Source organism: Mauremys mutica, chromosome 1 (assembly GCF_020497125.1).
Source record: "Mauremys mutica isolate MM-2020 ecotype Southern chromosome 1, ASM2049712v1, whole genome shotgun sequence".
NCBI classification, from domain to species: domain Eukaryota; kingdom Metazoa; phylum Chordata; order Testudines; family Geoemydidae; genus Mauremys; species Mauremys mutica.
Window position 1 is genome coordinate 157,670,092 of NC_059072.1, and position 23,062 is coordinate 157,693,153.

Below are 23,062 nucleotides of genomic sequence, written 5' to 3' on the forward strand. Positions count from 1 at the left end.
TTGTTAAAAGTGAGATTATCACTTTGACAGTCTCTGAATCCAAGTGCTTAAGTGACATCCAATAGTTTACTGGAGTAACTTTCTTTAAAATGTCATCAGCAAACATATATTTCTTGAATGGTTCATCCTTAGCTCTGAAGTTTATTATTATGGAGGGATCATTGCTGGATGTCCATATCATAGTCAACTCCTCTTCTTCAGCAGTTAAGGGTTGACCCCGGTACTGAGTATTAAGAATATTTGCAAGAAAATGAGCTGGAGATAGTGCTTGTCTTATTTGGTTTTTTAATGCTTGTAATTTAACTCTGTCATCGCATATTTCTCTTTTTAAGATCTCACTCGGTTCCTTCCAAATTTCAACAGTGTCGGCAATAAAACAGCAATTTCCCTGCATTTTGTTCAAGGCTACAGAAATAGGCTTCAGGGTACTCAGCATGTGTTCAACATTTCTCTTAAGCCCAATGTTGAGAACTTTGGCTGTGATAGTGCCATCTATTTTTTCACTATTTTGTTCACAAACTGTCATCAGAGTAGGCCAGTTCTTGATGTAGTGCTCAGAACAGTCCACTACTGAGTTCCATCGCACGTCTTGTGGGAGAGTTAGCTTGGCTTCTCCCACTTTTTTCAGGGCAGCTGCTGCAAAGTGGTTGTTACGGAAGAATTTTGCAATTTCAACAAGATTAGCCTTTATTTCTGGAACACTGAAGTTTTCGCTGGGAGGTGCATCAGATGAGCACTGTAACAGTTTGTTATTAGCTTGGGACTCTCTTCTAAATAATATCTTCTCATTTTCGATACATTTGCAGTATTGTCTGTGACCAAGCTGCATACTAGACATTTGAATTTTTTTTCACAGTTTGTTATAGCTTTTACTGTTACTTCTTGTAAGTATTTTGCTGTGTGTGCATTTCCTGATGTATCAATTGTTTCTGTAAGGAAGACATTCCCTTCTTCTGTTGTCACAAAAGCACGTACAACAGGATCATTGTGGACATTGCTCCACCCATCAAGACTCAGGTTAACAATTTTACCCTCTAGACCTTTTGCACACTGCTCAATTTCTCTTACACTTTATCCAGTAATTTGCCTGTGACATCTGCTCTGTTGGGTGGACTGTATCCTGGTCTTAATGACTGAACCGTGTTAATGAAGTGTGAGTTCTCAATCATACGGAAAGGAGAGTTTGTTGCATAAACAAACTGGGCAATTTTTTCATCAATTACCTCTTTTTGTAATCTGCTGGTTCTTATCACAAATTTATCTATGGTTGTTTCTGGATGATGGACTTTTTTTTAATTTTTGCTATAGGTGATATACTATGGCTATGTGACATACATGATGTGACTGAAACACTATCATTGGCAGATAACTCTGAAACTATAGAAAATGATGGTGATCTTGAAGGTGGATAGTCTTCAGAGTCCTGTATGTTGATGATGGATTCTTCTAAACAAAATAAGTCAATGCAGCTATTTAATTATTATTCCCATAGTGCTCATTTAGTATTACTCATTGCATTCACTGATGCTCAGAACTACTTTATAGATGAAATTGTAAAAGGAAGATCTGCCTATTTCAGCTATTTATTTTTTATCACAACTGCATCTAAAATGATAGGACCATAGAGTAACAGCTATATTTTTTGCTCAGACATGAGAATTCAAGAATAGTCCAGAAGGGAGACAGCCAGTCTTTAAGAAAGAAGTATGAAATAAAAAAAGTTTACCAACCTGAAGATCCTGCATGTTCAGACATGTTCCTTTCATCATCTTCAATGCAGCTTCCTCCTGAGAAGGAACACTTCTCATGATGTTGTTTCATTCTGGCAACCAGGCCTTGCATTTCTTTGTTGCACTGTTTGCATTTTGCACGCATGCCTGTCTTACCCATGGGTAGAGGAACTTCATTAAAATATTCCCAAACTGGGTCTCTTTTACGGCCTGCTGCCATTGTAGGTTTTCCCTTCTAGTGAGAGAATCAATGATGGCTACACTCAGAAAGACCTCAGTACTTCTGGAATATGCTGCTCAAACAGTTTGACTTTTGTTTCTATTCCCTTCCTTCTCACGTTTATCTCCAGACTTCTCCTTGTCCAGATCTATTCTGCCCTCAACAATCTTCTATTTATTGAACTTTTTGAAACTTTGCACTTTTAGAGGGATTGACTCTGTCTACACAAATTTGCGGAGGAAAAATAGGGTTGAGGTCTGTTATTTCTCACCTCTATATATTATTTATCTATGTATCAAAAACATTTTTTGCTGCTAACAAGCATATTATCTCTGGAGACACAAATCCACAGTTTGAGAATTGCAAAACAAAGCATCTCTGATGGTATCTTCTAGTCTGAGCACTGAGTCTCATTGAGTAGATAGAAAGATTAACCTAAACAATCTATACAGAAGCCCCCGGAACGCCATAAGATTGTGTCCCTAATCCATGAACTATTGGAACTCATTTACCAAACTTTTCTTAAACATTACATGAATATATTGTCTCATGCTATAGAATTAGAATTTATAATCCCTGTTCCATGATGAGCTATCTGAGCTATAATGTATATTAATACTATCTTTAGATAGGTTTTTTCTTTTAAAAGCATTTTATCAAAAAATCCGATTTAAATAAAAAAATCTGATTTAAAAAAAAATCATTGATTTTTATCCACCCTACATAGGGGAAATATGAGGCATAGAGAAGGGAAACAGAACTGCACAGGCAAACCAAGTACCGGAACCATGATTGTCTGCCAGAACTGAGCACTGAGGGGGTGCTCTCCAGGCTGTCTCCCATGCCTTGCCCTTCACAGGAGCCAGCCCATGGGACACGGCATGGAAAGGGCTTGTGGCGTTGTGGCAGTAATGCCATGGACAGAAGGGGTGGAGAGAGCTGAGGGCATGCTACGCTTAAAGACATTGTCCTCCGCAGAATTCTAAGATTCGGAGTCACTTGTTCTAACCATAATCGCAGTTAAAGGGGAATCTTCCCCATTGTGCACTGGGAATCTTAAATAAATGTTACTTGGCTGCAATAGATCCTCATTTAGATCTTGAAGTCAACGGCAAAACTCCTGTTGACTACAGTGGAGCAGGATCAAGTCCTTGATGCACACAGGACTTGAATGTAGTATCAACATTTATATAGACGTATGCTATTGCGGTACTCCTGTGACCCTAGTAGTCAGTGCTACTGCCACAGGTGAGGAAGAGGTAAACATGTAGCTATGGCTGAGGCAAATATTTTTTGTTTTCTCAGTTTGTTGTTTTTGTAACTGTTTTATTTATTGTTATATTTGCCCCTGAGGTCACATTGGGGACAATTTAAATACATTTAAGATGCCTCTTAATGGGGTGAGAGGAGGAGAGCAGCAGGCAGCTGGATGCACACCCTGATCCTGCAAACACTTCTCCATGTGGGCTCAGTGGGACTGCTTGTGTGTGTAAAGTTAAAACCTCTACGTAAGCTTTTGCAGGATCTGGGCCTGAAGGTGGAGCCTGGGATTCTGTCTCATTTGTGGGAGAAGGCAGCACTCCTCCAGTCAGAGCTGTCCTGTCCATAGGATGGATTGGAGCAACTGCCCTGAGCCCCATGCTTTGGGGGGTCCTGTGCTTTGGGATGTGGGGTCCACGGTGGCCTGGGGGAGGCTAGCGGGGGGCCTGGTGCCGGCAGCAGTGAATAACCCGGCTCCAGCCCGTCCCGCTCTGCCCCGCCCCGTTGGCGTTGCTCGGGGGAGGGGGTGGAAGCCAGAAAGAGGTGGAGTAGGGGGGCTTGGGGGAAGGGGTGGAATGGGGGCAGGGGTGGAGTGAAGGCAGGACCTTGGCACGGGGGGGCGTCGTCACAGGCCCTGCACACCCCTAGGGGCAGCCCTGCCTCCAGTAGCCTTCCCACCTGCCCCTCCTTGAACCTGCTCTAGCCACATGGCTAGGAGTGACTGTCACTAGCTGTCTTACCAAACTCTGCTATAGAATCAATTTTGTAACCACTGCCAGCTCATCTTCATTTTGTTACAATGGTGAACAAGGTAGGTTTTTGTGTCTCTTTTGTAACACTTTTCAGCAACATATGAGGAAAATCTCCCATCCTCTCTTTCAGCCTTGTTTTGGTTCAAACATGTTCCAGGTTTCTTTGTTTTTAGTATTTAAATAGAATTATAGGCAGGTTTGAGAGCATCATCAATTACTAAGGTTGCCACACATTTCCCATTATAAGATCCTGTTTTCAGTTGCTTGTAACTCGGCCAAACTTTAAGCATTCAGGAATGCCACATTACCTGATGGGTGTCTGCTTCAGGCTGAACATTTTTGGACGATTTTAGCCAAAATGGTTCAGATGTTTCTGAGAACAAGGCTGGCGGGGGGAGAATGCATTGTTTGGCCCATATTGAATTCTGGTGACCTTTTCTTTGAACAGTGCTGGTGCCCCATGCTTTTGGAGCAGGGACTTGAAATTTGGCAGGAGAGGGGGGCCTTTGTGTCAGGGATGTGCCTTTTGAAAATCAGCTTGAATTTGGCCAAGTTATAAGCCTTTGGGGGGAAAAAAATCACAATTCACACATGCTTAGTACGAACTTGATAGAGCTTTGCAACTAAAAACTCTGAAAATTCCATCCATGCTGAGCATGCTTCAGCCAGGGGCTGAGCAGGACTTTCCCTGCAATTGCTGCTGTGTACTTGGGCCAGAGCAGGCCAGATCTAGGTACTAGAATTGAGAGTAGGGGTCTCTTCTGTGCTCTCAATGCCCCCTTGTTGGCGCCTAGGAAGCATGGAGGAGTAAGATGCCTGATTTGAGTGTAGATGGGTGAAGAGCTGAACTGCCTGTCTGTTTTTAGAAGAGTAGATTGGGACAAGAAGCTGAGGGGACTGAAGTCTGGCTGCAGGGGAGATTGGGAGTTGGGGAGGAAAATGGAGACCGTCTCATAATGTATCTTCACAAGGAGGCTGAATAAAGGTGGCCTGGGCTTTTGTGTGCTTGGCTTTGCAGTCTTAATGTTCTTTTACCATCATTTGTGTGTGTGTAATATTATATATAATGGATACAGAATGACTCGAACAATAGTTTAGATAACTGTGACCGATTAAATGTATTTTCTTTTTTGACATAGTATGCACCCAGTCTCAAGATCAAGAGTCTGTGTTTGCCATTGTGGGAGAAGATTTTACTTTTTCACCAAAAGTTAACGGAACTATAAAAGAAATTACCTGGATGAAAAGAAAAGATAAAGTGGCTGAATGGGAAGGTGGTGTTGGGTCACCTACATATTATTCTAGCTTAGCAGAGAGAGGAAAGCTTGAGACATCTTCTGGCAATTTTACCATCAAAAAGTTAAACGCTGGTGATGCTGCAGAGTATGAAGCACAAGTTCTGCCTGGTAATGATGGCCCGCTCCAATATACAAAATTTATACTTGAAGTATTGGGTAAGTAGTGGATAAGCAGCAAAAACAATTTGCAACTGTTAACTTTTCATTTTTTAAGGAGACAACTGCAAACTATCACAATGCAGAGGAAAGATAAGAAGAATAGTAAGAGGCCAATGTGGCTCCAGCAGGAGCTCTTTAATGACCTGAAAATCAAAAAAAGAATCCTACAAGAAGAGGAAACTTTGACAAACTGCTAAGGAGGAGTAATAAAGAATAGCATAAGCATGTAGGGACAAAATTAGAAAGGCTAAGACACAAAATGAATTATACCTAGCAAGGGACATAAAAGGCAATAAGAGGTTCTTGAAATACTTTTGTTTGTCTTTCTCTTGCTCCTAATGTAGGTCCTCTTATTCTTGGGGAAATTCTGCAACAAAAAATTAAATTCTTCATATTTTAATTGTCCTGATAACAAAATATAATCACGCCAGTTTCAATTATTTTGGTAATTTTATTTTAAGATACCTGTGTGCAAGTATGTTTGTAACAATATAGACAACAAAAAAGATTCAGATGTTTTTTGACAAATAGATTCCTTCCTAGGCATATTAATACAGAACTTTGAGTAATAATACATTTAAACTACAATACAGAAACCTATTTCCCTCACCCCTCAGAAGCAGTGCAAGGCTTGGAGTCAGGTGTGAGAGAGGAGTTGAGGGGGAGGGAAGTAATTGCTGGGAAGGAGCCTGGGTATGACCTTGGAGGGTCATTGGGTGTGAGTGGGAGAAGTATGGAACATGGTTCTTTTTTCTGTGTGTGTGTGTGTGTGGGGAAATTGTTAGGGAGCCTCTCCCATACAGAGCCTGACTGACCCCTAACAACTCTCGTTCAGTCAGACATATCTTCCCCCATCCCCATGTGTCCTTGCACCTTCCTGTTCCCATGTTTCCCTGCATCCGCACTGAGCCGCCCTCCTCCCCATGTGGCAATGTTGCCCTTCTGAACCCCAGTCTGTGACCCTTCAGTAATCCCATATGCCCCACACTGTCTGTCTCCCCCCCCATCCCCATCCCATGCCTCCTGACTGGCCCCATGGGTAGGGCGCTGTGAGAAATGCAGCCTCTTCTCTTCCCTATCCACAGCTGGGCTGCTCCTGCTCGGAAGTGGCTCCTCTCTGCTCTAGCACCCCACCAACCCCTGGTGGGCGAAAGGCATAACTGCAGCACCTCTCTGGCAGAATGTGTTTTCTGCAGAGAAAAAAAAATTCTGCGCACGAGATGAATTCTGCACATGTGTAGTGACACAGAATTCCCCCAGGAGTAGTCCTCTATTTAGCATGAAAGGAGAGCTAATAATTAATTACATCAAAAAGGCCAAGGTGTTTAATGCCTATTTTGCGTCAGACTTCACTAAAAAGGTTGATGGTGACCAGATACTCAACACAATTAATATTAACAGCAAGGGAAAGGAATGCAAGCCAAAATAAGGAAAGAACAGATTAAAGAATATTTAGACAAGTTATATGTATTCAAGACAGGGCCTAACAAAATTCATCTTAGGGTACTTGAAGGAACTAGCTGAAGAAATCTTGGAAACGTTAACAATAATCTTTGAGAACTCTTGGAAGATGTTAGGTTGTGGAGGAGTGAAGAAGTGTAAACATAGTGTCTATCTTTAAAAAAAAAAAAAAAAAAAGGAATAAAGAGGACCTGGGGAATGATAGACTAGTTGTCCTAACTTTGATACATGGAAAGATATACTGGAACAAATTATGAAACAATCAGTGACTGAAACTGTACTATAGTATCTCTATAGATCGAAATTCCATGCTTGAACAATAAGTGTGTAGCAGTAGGAATATGCTACCAACCACACTAAATGACTGTTTCTTGGGTCAGCTTGTTCTGGAACCCACAAAGGAAGAGGCAGTTCTTGATTTAATCCTAACTGGAACACAGGCTTTGATCCAAGAGGTGAATATAGCTGAAGTGCTCAGTAATAATTCACTGCTCTACAGGCAAAATGCTTCTGAAATAAATGTAGTCAAACTTTACTAATTCTGGGTCACTGAGAACGAAAATGATGCTTAAAATTGTTGATTGGCTCTAGTTTTCAAGATATGCTATTGGGTCAGTATATACGACCCTTGACTTGGGAATAGCGGAGGATAAGTGAGTTATAAAGGGAAGGGATCTCAATTTAAACCAGAAATGACTAAAATACATCTTTGACTGGATCTATGAATAAATCTATGACTGGGTTTGGACAGTACTTTTTAGGCAAAACAATGAATGATGCAATCTGAAGCTGGTATTGCGTCATACATGATATGAATTGCATCATGTTATTCCTAGAAGTCATGGATGATGCAATCATAACGAAGCTTACATCACTCTGCTGAACAAATTGCCCTATATCAGCTCTAGAAATCATACAGTGTCGTGCTCTCTTATTTGTCAGTGTTTGATTTTGCAAAGGGACACATTTCTGTTTAGCCAAAGTGAGCAGAGATGCCTCGTACTTGTGTGAACAGTGCAGATAACTTCTGCTATGTTTGTGGTGAAGTGACTTTTGCATCACAAAAACGCAGTATAACCCCTATGGTTAAGAAAGCCTATCACCTTTATTTTGGCTGCAAAATTGGAGATCAGGACAAGAGGTGGGCCCCACACATATGCTGCAACACTTGTGCAACAAATCTTCGCCAGTGGTTGAACAGGAAAAGGAAATCTATGCTTTTTGCAGTGCCAATGATTTGGAGAGAGCCAACAGATCATACCAGCAATTGTTACTTCTGCATGGTGCCTCCAGTTGGGAAAGGTGTGTCAAAAAAGAAAAAGTGGACTGTGCATTATCCAAACATTCCATCAGCTATACGCCCACGGAGAAGGACTGCCGGTTCCTGATGCACCAGAATCATTCTCACTTGAGTCAGACGAGGAAGAGGAAGAGGATGAAACTTCTGGTCCTGAACCATCAATGTCACAGGACCCACATTTTCTCCCATCCTCCTCCTCTGAACCACACCTCATAACACAAGGTGAATTGAATCATCTTGTCAGGGATTTGGAACTACCCAGGAGTAAGGCAGAGCTGTTGGGCTCCAGACTACAGCAGTGGAATCTCCTGGCAGGTGATGTTAGGGTTTCCATGTTCCGTGACCGTCAAAAGGATCTTGTCCCATTCTTCTTCATGGAAGGTGATCTTGGAGCCTGCAACAACATCGATGGTGTGATGGCAGCCCTCAACATCGTTCACGATCCAGATGAGTGGAGACTGTTCATTGATTCATCGAAGACGAGTCTTAAAGCTGTTTTACTGCATAATGGCAATGTTTTGCCATCAATTCCAGTTGGTCATGCAGTCCATATGAAGGAAACCTATGACAACATGAAACAACTTTTGAGGTGCATAAACTATGACCAACATCTGTGGCAGCTTTGTGGCGATTTGAAGGTTGTTGCTCTCTTGCTTGGTCCCTGCAGACTGGATACACAAAGTACTGCTGTTTTCTCTGCGAATGGGATAGTCGTGCAAGAGATTCCCACTACATCAAGAAAGATTGGCCACTCCGACAGTCATTGGAGCCTGGGAGGAAAAGTGTTCAGCATCCACCACTTGTTGAATCAAGGAAGATTTTGTTACCACCCTTACACATCAAGCTGGGTCTGATGAAGAACTCTGTCAAGGCCATTGACAAAACACAAGCAGCTTTCAAGTACCTCCGTGGAAAATTTCCAAGGTTAAGTGAAGCTAAGATAAAGGAAGGTGTCTTTGTTGGTCCTCAGATTCGTGAACTTCTTCAAGATGATGCATTTGACCATGCACTGCGTGGCAAGGAAAAGACGGCATGGAAAGTCTTCCAGTTAGTGGCAATAAATTTTCTCGGAAACAACAAGGCAGACAACTACAGGTTGTTGGTGGAAAACCTCCTCAAGGCATACGAAAGCCTTGGTTGCAGCATGTCACTAAAGTTACATTTTTTGCACTCTCATCTAGATTTTTTTCCACCGAACTGCGGAGCAGTGAGCGACGAGCACGGCGAGCAATTTCACCAGGACATTGCAACAATGGAGAAACGCTATCAGGGCAAATGGAGCCCATCAATGCTTGCAGACTATTGCTGGACAGTGACAAGAGATGCTCCATTTAATGAATACAGGAGACAAGCCAAGAAGCGCTGAGTAGACACTGAATAGGACTAAACTATGTACATAATAGTTTTTTGCCTTTTGTTTCATAATAAATTTTAGTTAGATAACCCTTTTGCTGATTTTTAAAGTGTTACATAAACAGGACAGGTGAAATATTATCATGTAAAGCAACCATAAACACATGAAAAGACCTAGGTTTACAATTTATGATTAAAACTCTACTATCTACACAATATACATAGACATAAAATGTAAAAACTTAAATATCTTAGAAACAGTAGCCAATCAGTTGTTTTAATTGTCATATTTGAATTCAGCACATCAAAATGCATAATAAATATCACATTTTATCTCTGAAGCAGACGACTTCTCAAAAATTGTAGACCAGTGTAATAAGCATAATGTACTTATATCTAACATCCTTGTGTGTGGGTGGGGGAGGGGGAACTACCAAAGAAACCAACCAGAATGTCATTAAAAAAGGAGAACTACACAAAATGAGGAAGCTAGTTAAAAGGAAATTAAAAAGAAAAGTCACAAGGTGTGAAATGCCTGCAAACTTCATGGAGACCATTTAAAAACACCATAAGAGAGGTTCAAACTAAATGTATACCCCAAATTAAAAAAAATTGTAAGAGGACCAAAAAATGCCACTATGGTTTAACAGAGTAAAAGAGCAGTTAGAGGCAAAAACGTATCCTTTAAGAATTGGAAGTCAAATCCTAAGGAGGAAAATAGAAAGTAATAAACTCTGGCAAGTGAAATGTAAAACTATAATAAGTCAGGTGTAAAAAGAATTAAGAGCAACTAGCTAAAGACACAAACTAAGTGCAAACAATTTAAGTACCTCAGAAGCAGGAAGCCTGCCAAACAGTTAGTGGGGCCACTGGACGATCGAGGTGCTAAAGGAGCATTCGAGGAAGATAAGGCCACTGCAGAGAAGCTAAATGAATTCTTTGCATCAGTATTCACTGTGGAGGGTGAGAGGGAGAGTCCCACACAAGCCATTCTTTTAAGGTGACAGATCTGAGGAACTGTTCCAGATTGAGGTGTCACTAGAGGTGGTTTGGGAACAAACTGATAAATTAAACCATAGTAAGTTACCAGGACCAGATGGTGTTCACCTGTCATGGAATCACTTACCACTGGACTGTCACCTCCTCCAGGTTTCTCTGGAGATTAGATTGAGGTCGACGCCCCTGTCAGTTGTCCTGCACCCCGTCACTCCTTCTCCACAGTCCTCCTGCAACCCCCTTGCAGCATCAGGAACCACTGTCTGTGTTCCCCCCTTCTGGGGCAGGTTTAGCTCCTCAGTAGTCAAGCCACTTCCCCAATGGCAAATGGGGGGCACCCAGACCTGACCACTACTCCGGATGCCAGTACAGTGACCATGTGGATCGCAGCCTCCTGCTACACCCCTTTGACTCTGCTCTTGCTGCATTTCCCTGAGCTGCTTCCCCGCAGCCACAGCACCCCATCACTGGAGGTTTTACAGAACAGGTTGGGCCAACACTTGTCACAGATAGTCTAGGTGTACTTGGTCCTACCTCAGAGCTGGAAACTGGACTTGATGATTTCTTGAAGTCCCTTCCAGCCCTATATTTCTTTGATTCTATAAGAAATAGAGGGGCAACAATATTTATTGGTTTGTCAAGAGAAAGAGAATCACTCAAATATCTGAAGAAGGGAGGGTGTGCTAATGGAAGTAGCAGGCTGGGAGTCAGAATTCAAGAGATTCAATTTCCAGCTTTGCCATTAACACACTGTCCCATCTCGACAAGTCACTGAGCCCCAAATTTAAAAAAACAGCCTCTTATTTTATGTGCCTTAATTTTTGGGTGCCTATTTCTAGACTCCTTGGGTCTGACTTTTAGAGGTCCTGAGGAATCACAGCTCCCATTGACTTCATCAAGAGCTGTAAATGCTCAGCACTGCTGAAAATCAGGGCCAAGTAGTCTAGAAATGGACACTGGAAAATGGAGGCAAACAAATTCAAGACCTTTTTTTGAAATTTAACCTTTAATCTCTCTGTTCTTCAGCTTTCCCCTGTGTAAAAAGGAGTTTAACACCTACCTCAGAGAGTGGTTTTGAGAATTAATGTTTGTAAATCTCCGTAAAGATGAAGGATCCACACAAAGTATTATTATTCATAGTGTAAGAAGATTTAAGACCAACAGGGACCATTAGATCATCTAGTCTGACCTTCTGTATGTCACAGGCCAGAGAATTTCAGCCCAATAACTTGTGTTTGTCTAAAGCATATCTCCCTGAAATGCATCCAGTTTTGATCTGAAGAGATCAAACGACACACGATCCATCACTCCCCTTGGTAATTTGTTCCTAAATTAGTCACCCATTGTTTTGTAATATGACAACAGAAAGTCTGAAAAGCTTAAAAATGGGGAAAAAATTGAAAATCAAGAAAACTTAATCAGTAGCAAAAACACTTTAAGAATCCAAACCCATGGAAAAGGTGAAAGTGTCACTCTCTTATCTCCAGCAGATTCATGTCTTTATGTTGTAATGAGGTATAGCAATGGGTCTGTGGAACAAAATTCACTTTGAAGAAAACAAGCTCTTCACCTTATGTTCGTTATTTAGTTGCAAGGCTGTTAGTTCATCTAGCTAGGCTAAGCATGGGCCATATACAGGGCACGGCATTTTCTGAACAAAAACTAATATTTCACTGGTATTTGTGATACAGTTAAGTAAGACTAAGGACCAACCGAAAAGCAGCCCTCATGAACCCTGCTGGCCTATGCAGCCGTGGCGGTTGCTTCTGGTTCAGAGGGAGGGGTACTCCTATGTTAACATAGGTGATGGCATAAGAAGATGCTTTCCGCCCAAGAGCAGATTCAGTGGGACAAATTCAGAGGCTATGTGGTGTAAGATATAGGCCAGTAAGAGGGGAGTGTAACTAAGCCTGGGGGAGTGTAAAGTAGTATACCTTGCAGACGCACGGGCTGGAAGACAGAAGTACAGCAGGAAAAACAACTAACAGGAGGGTGTCAGAAGGTGTATGTAAATGTAACCCTTCTCCCCCACCACACACTTTAACTTGTCATGTCCGTTCCTCCCACAAGTGTGTAAATTACATACACCCTTTTAGCCTCCTTACACCCATTTCCTGGTGTGTAACTTGTACCATTTTCTACAGCATCTCTGAATTTGACCCATAAGCTTTTCATTTCTTGTTTTCCCATCTGTCTCTTATCTATAGCTCAGTCATAATTTTTGTTGCAAAACATAATCTGTTTCAAGTTGCTGGCTGCTGGGCCCAGAAAAGTTACTTATTATCTTCGTATCAAGTGGGTCGAGTTTCATAATCAGTCAGTCTTGACTGAGACACCCTGTCACTGGCGCTGGAGAGAGGTGTGACCAAAAGTGAAAGCAATTCCTCTTGTAATTAACTTGCCAAGAAATCTGTTTCTGTGATTGCTGATTTCTCACTTGCTCCATTTGTGCAGTCTGCAGCTAGGACATCCTCACAACAGCAACTGGCAGTGTTTTGAGCACGACTGGTCATAAAGTGCTCCCACCCTGCTTTCTTTATGGTAGCTGTCTAGAAAGTGATGGAACTGCCCGTGGTTTTTTTTGGTTTTTTTAAGTCCTGAGTGATTTTGGCTCAGACTATATTCAAGATCGCTTCCTTGAGGCATCTACTGATGGGTATTTGTACTCACATACACAACCTGATTTTTTCAGTCCCACTGTTGTGAATTAGGTTGGTGATGATCACACCTTTGCTGTTGTAGTGAATCCTTACGCTATGGACAAGAGACAAACTGAGCCAGTTTGTGATCTCAGATACACAGGTGAAAATCTGTAGCAACCAAGCAGAAGTTACTGGAATTGCTCTGAATTTACAGTGATGTGACCGAGACAGAAATTGGCTGGATTTAAAAAATAAATCATACATACATGCACCTGAAGAGCTTGGTTCATCAGGTCCACTTGAACTAAAGAAACGCTTTTCTAGATGCTCGTAGCAGTCGATCCCCTATCCTTTTTGTGGACCCAGTCACCAGAAGGCGGCAGCAGCAGCACTCTCACACTTTTGTACCTGCCGTTCTCAGCTACATGCGTAAAATGGAGGGTGCCACATTTTGTGTTTGTTCTGACAGTGCTACTCCAGCATTTAAAAAAAAAAAAGTTTGTAAAAATAGTATTCGATCATTAGCATGTCCCTAGCAGGCGTGGCTTCTCTCCGGCTTAAGCCGCGGCCCCACACCTGCCAGGGACCGAGAACACCAGTGCCCGCCGCCTGCAGCCCCAGAGTTCTCTGTCCCCGGCAGGCGCGGGGCCACGGCTTCTCTCCGGCTTAAGCCGCAGCCCCACACCTGCCAGGGACCGAGAACACCAGTGCCTGCAGCCCCTGGCAGGCGCGGGGCCGCAGCTTCTCTCCCCTGCTGGGAACTAGGCAGGCCATGCACCTGCCGGGAACAGAGAACATCGCGCCCGCAGCCTGAGTTCTCTGTCCCCGGCAGGTCCCCTGCTGGGCACTAGGTGGGCGCACATAAATGCCCCGTCGGGCACCACGTTGGGGACCACTGTTATATACCATTACTATAGAATGTTGTCGTACCTTTTCGTAAGGGAAAGCAGCACCATAGGGCAGAGAAGCAGTGTCTCACCTTAGGCCTTTAAAGAGTGGAGAGTTGATCCATCAAGGCCTTCCTACAAAAGAATTCCTATGGAAATCGTTGGGAATGCTGCACAGTAAGGAGAGTGCACTTTCCACAGGTTGGAAACACTTGTAGGATTGGTCCTATTGTGAAGTAAAAAACTAGCGACGTCTGCCCTTGAATCTGCTACCTTGAAAGCTGGTGTCCTGTTAAAAGAGCTGGGCCCCCAATATGGTCTAAACACTTAAGTTTATTGTGTGTGTTACCGAACTGTAAGTATTGTTACTGCTGCTTGGTGACTGAACCAAATATCCCCTATGCAGCTGGACTATGTTTTAAACTTTATACCCACAAACAGCTAGAAAAAGTGCTCTTGAAATGCAAAACAATGTGAAGTCAAACTAATGTAGATTTTTTTTTCATCCAGATCCTCCTCCACCATCAGTATTAAATTGCAGCGTCACTAATGGTCAGATTAGAATATCATGTGCGATACAGTTCTCGAAGGATGTGCACTACAGTTGGTATCGGAATGACAGAAAAATTGACGCTAATAGTCCTGTTCTTGAACTTAAAGAAAATGCAGACCCTTCAGGGAAAGTTTTGTGCGTCAGAGAAGTTTCCAAAACAAAAATCAACGACTCAATCTCTCTGAGCGCGTGTTTCCCAGAGAGTAAGTATGTGGGTAGAAAGGTGCATGTAACAGTGAGAGGGGACCAGGGACTGAGCTGGGAAATGAGATGTTCATTCGGACTGCAGGGTTCCTCTTGATGTCTCAGGAAATTATGCATAGAGCATAAAAGGGAACAAAATGCAAAAGTCACTATAGCAGAGTCTGTATGGTGTTAAAAGTAACTTTAGAGCTGGTGAAAGGTGCCAGATTGATAGTTAGCCTATTGCACAGAACATATAATGCAGGGATAGCAGTAATGGAAGCTGTCAGCTGCTACTGGGAATGAACTACTAAGGGAGAAGCATGAGTTCAATCTCCGTGGACAGAGTAAACCTTGGCCTCTCTGCTGAACCTGCCAATAAGGGGGTTTATTAATGTCAATTATGATGGTGGTCTTGTGTTGTGGAACCTGCCCTGTAAGAACTGGACTGAGTCTGTCAAATCATTTCACATAACCTGCCAAGCAGTCATCAGAGGCTAATGATTTCAATCACTACTGACCTGGTCTGGGTTTGCACTGGTGTTTTAGAAAATTGGGGGTGGAAATATTTTCTCTCATCGCCGCATCGGCAAATTCTGTGTTTTAATTAACTCGTGAAACTCACGGCCACAGAGTGTCACACGGGGTTTGTCTATACTACAGAGGCACAGGTATGGTGCTGCAGCTATGCTGTTGTTGTGTAGACACTTGCTGCAGCAATGGAAAGGGTTGTCCCATTGCTATATTAAACCCATCCCCTCCAGAGGTGGTTGCTCGGTCAATGGGAGAATTCTTCGATTGGCCTAGCAGTGTCTACACTGGGGCTAAGGTCAACTTAACTACGTCTCTCAGGTGTGTTGTCTAGGCCTGAGGCCAGGATTAGACATTTTATAGGAATAAAAAGAATATCTACAGTTATATTGGATGGAATAAAACATGTATATAGAACATAAACACTCCTGCTTTAGGGGCATAAGCCAATTTCTAACTGACAGGAGTTGGGAAGAAACTTCCTTTATGGGCAGGTTATTCCATGACTGTCCAGCATGTTGATTTTTGCCCCTTCCTCTGAAGCATCAGGAACAAGCCATTGATAAGACAGCAGGCTGCACAGTGTACTGTGATCTGGCATGCAATCCCTACATTAAAAAATAGAAACTTTTGTTAACTTTCTAAAGATAGGAAGCCTTAAAATAGCTTAAGCATAATGTAACATACCATCATTGGGCCAAAGTCATCCCTGATGTAATTCCACTGGAGCTAGTGGGGGTGACACCAGTGACTGAATTTGGCCCAATACTGTTTTCAAATTATTCCTTTTTAAAAATTTTTTACATTTGTATGTGTCTTTTAAACACACTTTTTCTATAGACTTTTGACTCAAATGAGGTTGTTTACAGCACATTGAAATGTTTTTTATTAGCTAATTATTCATTTTTTTTCTTTAAGGTGATAAAAGTATTTCAAGAGGTAGAGATGGTTTAATAGCAATTTTTGTTATTCTTCTTCTTCTCCTTCTATTCATGGGCGCACTCTTCGTTCTGTGGAAAAGAGGTATGTAACACTTTATTTGTTTGCATGTGCTGTGTGATTTTGCTGCATTCTAAGTTTCAGTAGGATGAACATAAGCTTTTGTGCATCAAAATGCATTTTAGTTATGTAATTAATAAGCCCAGCTTATTATATCTCTATAGGGCTGGAGGACTTGAGAACAAATTCACTTTAACTTCCTTAGGGCTAAATCCTGGGCTCTGTACGCATCCCACAACAGGCACATCCTGACTGTGTGTGTGTGAGTAGGTGCAGTTCTTCTGGAGCTGCTGCTTTACCAGAATCTGTGGCCACTCTTTGTCCTGTCTGCATGCGTGTCTGGGGAGTCAGCCTGTAGATCCAGGTAGTTGTTATGCCTCTGACCGCCATTGTCCCTATAGGTGTTTGTGTGTGGAACCTGACGTGCACGGGGTTGAATGCCCCCTTTTGGTAGAGGCTCCCTGAGTCCTGTACAGAGAGACTGTACTGGTTTTGGTGCCAGTTAAATATTACATGTCTTTAGCAGGAAGGGCAGGACTTGGCCATTAGCCACCTGCCACTCCCCCCCCACCCCCCCGCTAATTACTTTTCAATTAATACTATGGGCTGAACTGGCTTGGAAAAAAGATGCCCATTCCCCCGGCCACCCCTCAGAAGCAAGCACAGACATAGCGCCGATCCTAGAGGTGCTCTGTGTGTAGAGCGCTCATTGACTTCAGTGGGACTTCAGCATGCAGAGGAGCACCAGAGCTGAGCTCATTGGCTGCAAAAGCAGCACAGAGCGCCGTTCTCATTCTGTCAGACAACGGTTTCAACGGGGGCACTCTCCATGCAACTTACTCCTAGGAGGAATCAAATTATGAGTGTGTGTTTGGAGCAGGAGCTCTAGGTATGGATCTGCAAATACAGTATGTAGGTATTTATTGCTTATGGATCGTATGCTGTCTCTTGATCACTGCCCATTTTGGGCCCTTTCTCTTAACAGAAATGGAAGCCCCATGGAGATGTCTCTACGTTTGCTAGCTCGAGCCAGAATTAAGGCAGTTATCATTTGCTCTGCTGCTTCCAGTCAATTATATTTTATCTGGTGTGCACTTATTAAGACAGAATTTACCCTACTGTACATATGTGCCTCATTTAAAGCCTATTCTCTGCACACACACTCCTCCACCCAAAATTAGATTGTGAGCTCCTTGGGGCAGGGGCTACCTTGTCCTGTGTATGTATAACACCTAGCACAGTGGGGTCCTGTTCCATGACTAGGGCTCCTAGGCACTACAATAATGTCAAGAATAATAAGAAATGACACATCAGCTTTGTTTCTTTCTTTTCCCCCTTAAGGTTTGCTTTCCAGCATTCTCCGTCGGATACCCACAAAGCACTCAGGTAAACATTACACTAACCTTATGGGCTCATTATACACTGTGTGCAGCTTTTCATAATTGAGGCTTCACAACAATATTCTTGCTGGGAACAGAATGTGTTGAGGGTTTCTTTGTAGGCCCTTGGGCTCTTGTGTTCCTGTTATGAAGAGCATGGAGAGAGATTCCTGAGACATAGACTTATAGTTCAAGAACTTTTATTTTCCCTATTGAGCCCACCAAAGGGTTTCATCTTGGGAGGACAGGACATTGGCTGGCAGGAACCCTACTCTTTGGTTGATGCTATTTAATGTGTGGTCTGTGGCTGGTAAATGCCCTTCACAAGCCCTGGCTGGATGATTCATCTGGCTCTTTGCTAGCTCAGCTCCCCAGACAGGCGTTCAGTGCCTGCTAGGAATGAATGGTAGGAATGAGTGTCACTCTTTTGTGTGTATCGGGTTTCAAGTTGGGAGGAGGTCACTGGTGGATGTGGGCCTAACTGACGTGAAGGAAGGAGAGAGAGTTGTTTGGGATAAAACATAAGAAGGAGGTTAATTTGGGAATAGGTGTGATGTACAGGGTGCCTCCTTGGACTTCTGAACTTTTATCTGAGCTAAGAGAGTTCTTGTCTGCTCTGGCCCTGGAATTGCCCAGGCTGCTTTTGTATTTGAAAAGCAATGGGTTGGGATTATAATTGAATCTTGAGATATGAAAGCCATTCTAATGCTTCTGGGGTAGCTAGATGGATCCTCCTTGTGCCACCCTGTATGTGTGAGTGGGACCATTGTCTGATGCAGTGGTCCCCAGGCTTTTTGTGGCCACTAGCACATTCATGTTTTCAGAAGAGTGTGGCGGGCGCCAACAATTACTCACATACAGGGCTGGCTCCAGGCACCAGTGGAGCAAGCATGTGCCTGGGGCAGCACATGCTACAGGGCAGCATTCTGTCCATTCTGCTGAGTCGGAGCATTTTTTGTTTGTTTTTTGTTTTGTTTTGTTTTTGTTTTTTGGGGTTTTTTTGGTGCCAGTTCTGGGCAGTGCAGAGAGAAGCTGGAGGACAGAGAACACTGGCACCTGCAGCCCCGGAGTTCTCTGTCCCCGGCAGGCGTGGGGCCGTGGCTTCTCTCTGGCTTAAGATGTGGCCCCGTGCCTGCCAGGGACCGAGAACACCAGCGCCTGCAGTCTGCAGCCCCGGAGAAGCCGGAGAGAAGCTGCAGCCCCGTGCCTGCCAGGGACAGAGAACACCAGCACCTGCAGCCCTGGAGTTCTCTGTCCCCGGCAGGCGTGGGGCTGCAGCTTTTCTCCCCTTCTGGGGACTAGGTGGGCAAACATAAATGCCCCGCGGGCACCATGTTGGGGACCACTGGTCTGATGTATCGCATGGTTTGTACCTCACCACAGTCTCAATTTGGTTATTCTTTGATTTTCCATTTGTGGAAGAGATACCCACACCTTCTGTGTGTTTTCTGAATGTGGTTGGGTACAGTCCACTGCCTCTGGGGAAGACAGAACCCCAGGACTTTGTTCATTAGATCTTCAATCAAGTCTGGTTTTTTTTTGTTTTGTCTTGTTGAGATGTCGCAAGCAGCTCGTGATTCAAACCAGAAAGAACTAGTGTTCTTTCCATTGGCCTGTAGTGTTGATGCATGGATCCAGAAGGTCTTCTTGGAGTTGAGTCAGGAGAGTGGCAGTAAATTGAGGTCTTGGTGTATCAGCAGGTCTGGAGTGGCCAGGATCTTGTACTCCCAAACAACGGCAGCGTCTTGTGTGATGTTGGCTGCTGCAGTACTCACCATACTGAAAGCCACGGTATTGGCATTGATTTGAGAGAGCTGCTAAGAAGACATATGTCTTTAGGTGACTTTGCTGTCCACATTGGTGATGACTTTTGTGGGCTTTGCTGGAATCTCATGCTTGGCATGTCAATCATAGGCCTCTGTCATGAGATTTTGGCTCTGCACGTGGGGCTGGGCACTTTGGATCCTGTTTGGAGATCGAGGGTGAAAGCTAGTCCTTTGTTAGGATCAGACCATGACCATGTGCAGTTTGAGGTCAAGGCCAATCCATGTTCCCTTCAGATCCAACAGAAGCTAATGGACCCTGCTAGGTTTCAGGTTTTCTACAGGAGAATATTCCATATTTAGTGGCTCACTCTAGCAATGTGCCAATAGTGTATTATGATCACTTTTGTGTTTACCCATTAGTACCGAGTCTCCAAAGCATCCTCTTTCTTTGCATCATCTGCTCAGTTCATCTTGGTGTACATGTGGCCTACACCAGATAAAATATAGGAAGTAGGTGTTATGGCATCAGGCACAGAAACTGCACACTGTACCATTGCGTCACTGAGAATGTCTGAGCTGCCACGGTGAGGCTGGAATGGAGACAGAGCTTTTTCTCAACCTTCGCATTCATCTGGCATAACTGTCCCAGGTGGTTGAAGCCTGGTGGTTTTCAGTTGCCTGCATTACAATGCTGTGAAGAATTTTCTTGTTACTAAACTGTCAAGTTTGATTGGATTCAAACTGGGTGGGTTGCATTCGGGGGGCAAACTTGTGTCTGAAAGTTGCTGATGCCCTCAGCTCCCCATCAGGGAAATGGAGACAGTTATGTCTTACCTCAGAGAGGTGTTGCAAGGATAAAGCCATATTTGTGAGGCACTCAACTGTTACAGTGATAAAGTACATAACTAAATGGACGCCCACGCCTCTTTCTGTGAACCATCATGGCAGTTTAGATCAGCTAGCGCACATGAGTTAACAGTCTGTAGAGTTTAATTATCTGGGGAGGGAGTGGCTTGTTCTCAGTGAATGGCCCTCAGCTTCACTTCCACTGGTCTGACAGAGCCTAAGTTTATTGGTGCAAGATCCATTTTTATACTCCGCTTCTTGAGATTGAGTTAAAGTGGGTTAGAGGTGGTTCTGTTTTGTTTCTGGATCTTCTCTTTACTTCTATGGGCTTGGCTACACTTACAAGTTGCAGCGCTGGTGGAGGCTTTCCAGCGCTGCAATTACACCCCGTCCACACTTGCAGGGCACAACCAGCGCTGCAACTCCCTGGTTGCTGCGCTGGCTGAAAACCCATCCCAGCAGGGGTATAAGGAGTGCAGCGCTGGTGATCCAGCGCTGCTCAGCAGGTGTGGACACTCACCAGCGCTTTAATTGTCCTCCAGGGAATAAGGAGTTATCCCAGAATTCCTGTTCAGCCACTCTGCTCATCAGTTTGCACTCTACTGCTCTTGCCTCAGGTGACCCGCCCTTTAAATGCCCCGGGAATTTTAAAAATCTCCTTCCTGTTTGCTGCAGCCAGGTGTGTGTGGAGTGCAATCAGTTAATCTTTCCAGGTGACCATGCCTCCACGCGGCAAACGAGCCCCAGCATGGAGCAATGGCGAGCTGATGGACCTCATCAGTGTTTGGGGGGAGGAATCTGTGCAGGCACAGCTGCGCTCCAGCCGTAGGAATTACGATATCTTTGAGCAGGTATCAAGGTCCATGCTGGATAGGGGCCATGATCGGGACGCACTACAATGCAGGGTGAAAGTTAAAGAGCTGCGGAGTGCCTATTACAAAGCCCGCGAGGGCAATCGCCGATCCGGAGCTGCCCCCACGACCTGCCGTTTTTACAGGGAGATGGACGCGATACTTGGGGGTGACCCCACTGCCAATCCCAGGACAACAATGGACACTTCTGAGCAGGCTGGGGGACAGGAGGAGGCGGAGGCGGGGGGGGGAGGAAACCGCGAGTGAAGCTCCTGGGATGGGGGAAGACACCCCAGAGTGGGCATGCAGCCAGGAGCTCTTCTCAAGCCAGGAGGAAAGTACCCAATCGCAGCAGCCAGCAGTTGCAGAAGGACAAGCAGAGGAGCGGGTTACCGGTAAGCGGCTTTTATTTTCTGGGTGGAAATGTTTCTGGAGAGGAAGGGGGGTTATGGCTGCATGCATGCCAGACTAGATGTGGAATAGCCCATTGATGTGGTCTATGACGTCGCGGTAATCTGCTTCAGTTATCTCAGCAAAAGTTTCATCCAGAGCGTGGGCAATATGCCTGCGCAGGTTTATAGGCAGAGCCACTGTGTTCCTTGTCCCAGTCACGCTGATGCGTCCGCGCCACTGTGCTGCGAGTGGTGGGGGGACCATTTCTGAACACAGGCAAGCCGCATAGGGTCCCGGGCGGAATCCACATTGCTCTAAAAGAGCCTCCCGCTGTTCCCTAGTGACTCGCAGCAGGGAGACATCTTCCAGGATTAACTCCTGTGAAAAATGTTGGGAGACTCTTTAGTGAAGAGATAGGGAGATAGTGAAGATCACCCCTGCAGCTGCATCTTCACTCAACCCTCTAGCACTCCAGATTACCCGAAGCAACCAGCTCCCCTCTATCACTCAAGCCCCACTTCTCCCTCTATAAGCACCCCTCACTCACCATTTCGTGGCTTCTGTTGTGTTATGCGTGTGGTAAAAGAATGCTAAAGTGAGAACTCCCTCAGTGTAACAATTTATGTCTGGAGATAGTGGATACAATGCTGCCCCTGTTAAATGTTTTCATTTCTGGGTTTCTACAGTGACCTTGACTACTGGACTGAGCAGATGTTCCACAGCACAGAGGCTTCAAAATTTGAGAAAAAATCCCCGAAAGAGCAAAGAGGACATGCTGAAAACTGTTCTTCATCACTCTGCTCGAGAGAGTAAAGAATTGAAGGAGTGGAGAGAGAAGGAAAGCATGATCTGCCAGAGACATTGGCGTAGAAACGCTGTGGCAAAGAGGAAAAGCACAAACCAGCTGCTAGACATCCTGTCGCGCCAAGCGGACTCTCTCCAGGCTATCGTAGCCATGCAGGCAGAGCAGTCCCGTGCTGCCCCACAGCCCCCCCCGTCCCAAAGCTTTTTGCCTTGTGCCCCAATGTCAGCTCAAACCGCCTTTCCCCAGCATTCAGGTTCTTACCACCACCAGCTGCCTCCAACACCTGTACGTTCACCAACCAGCCCTGATACCTACCACCACCCTTACCCTCTGCACTCAACCCCCATCACCATGCAGTATATGCACCCTGAAGTGCAGGATTCATTAAACAGCACTCCAGACAGGAATATGCAAACTTGTGACTGTACAGTTCACCAACCCACACCCCTGCCCTCTTGTTTTCATGAAATGTTGTGTGTCTGTCTGTCTGTCAAGGAAGTTTTTTTCTTTTCAATAAAACAATTCTTGGCTTTGAAAACAGTCTTTATTATAGCAGATAGTTAAAGATACCTTAGCCCAGTAAAGAAAGAGGCACTGCAAATCATATTATTATTAGGGATAATAGAATAACAGTGTAAACAGTGCAATTCACTCCCATGCAAGGCAGCAAACATTACTGTTGGCTTTCAGCCTCAAAT

At 44.2% G+C, this 23,062-nt stretch overlaps 1 protein-coding gene across 18 annotated transcripts in view; it reads left to right on the forward strand.

Annotated features, from left to right (window-relative positions):
* CD58 (CD58 molecule) overlaps positions 1–23,062 on the forward strand; it is a 78,232-nt gene that overhangs the window by 11,325 nt on the left and 43,845 nt on the right. For all 18 annotated transcript variants that reach the window (XM_045001152.1, XM_045001162.1, XM_045001163.1 and 15 more), the window contains exons 2-5: positions 5,102–5,416; positions 14,569–14,814; positions 16,244–16,348; positions 17,666–17,710. In XM_045001152.1, coding sequence (XP_044857087.1) covers positions 5,102–5,416; positions 14,569–14,814; positions 16,244–16,348; positions 17,666–17,710 — 711 coding nt within the window. The remainder of the gene's footprint in view (positions 1–5,101; positions 5,417–14,568; positions 14,815–16,243; positions 16,349–17,665; positions 17,711–23,062) is intronic.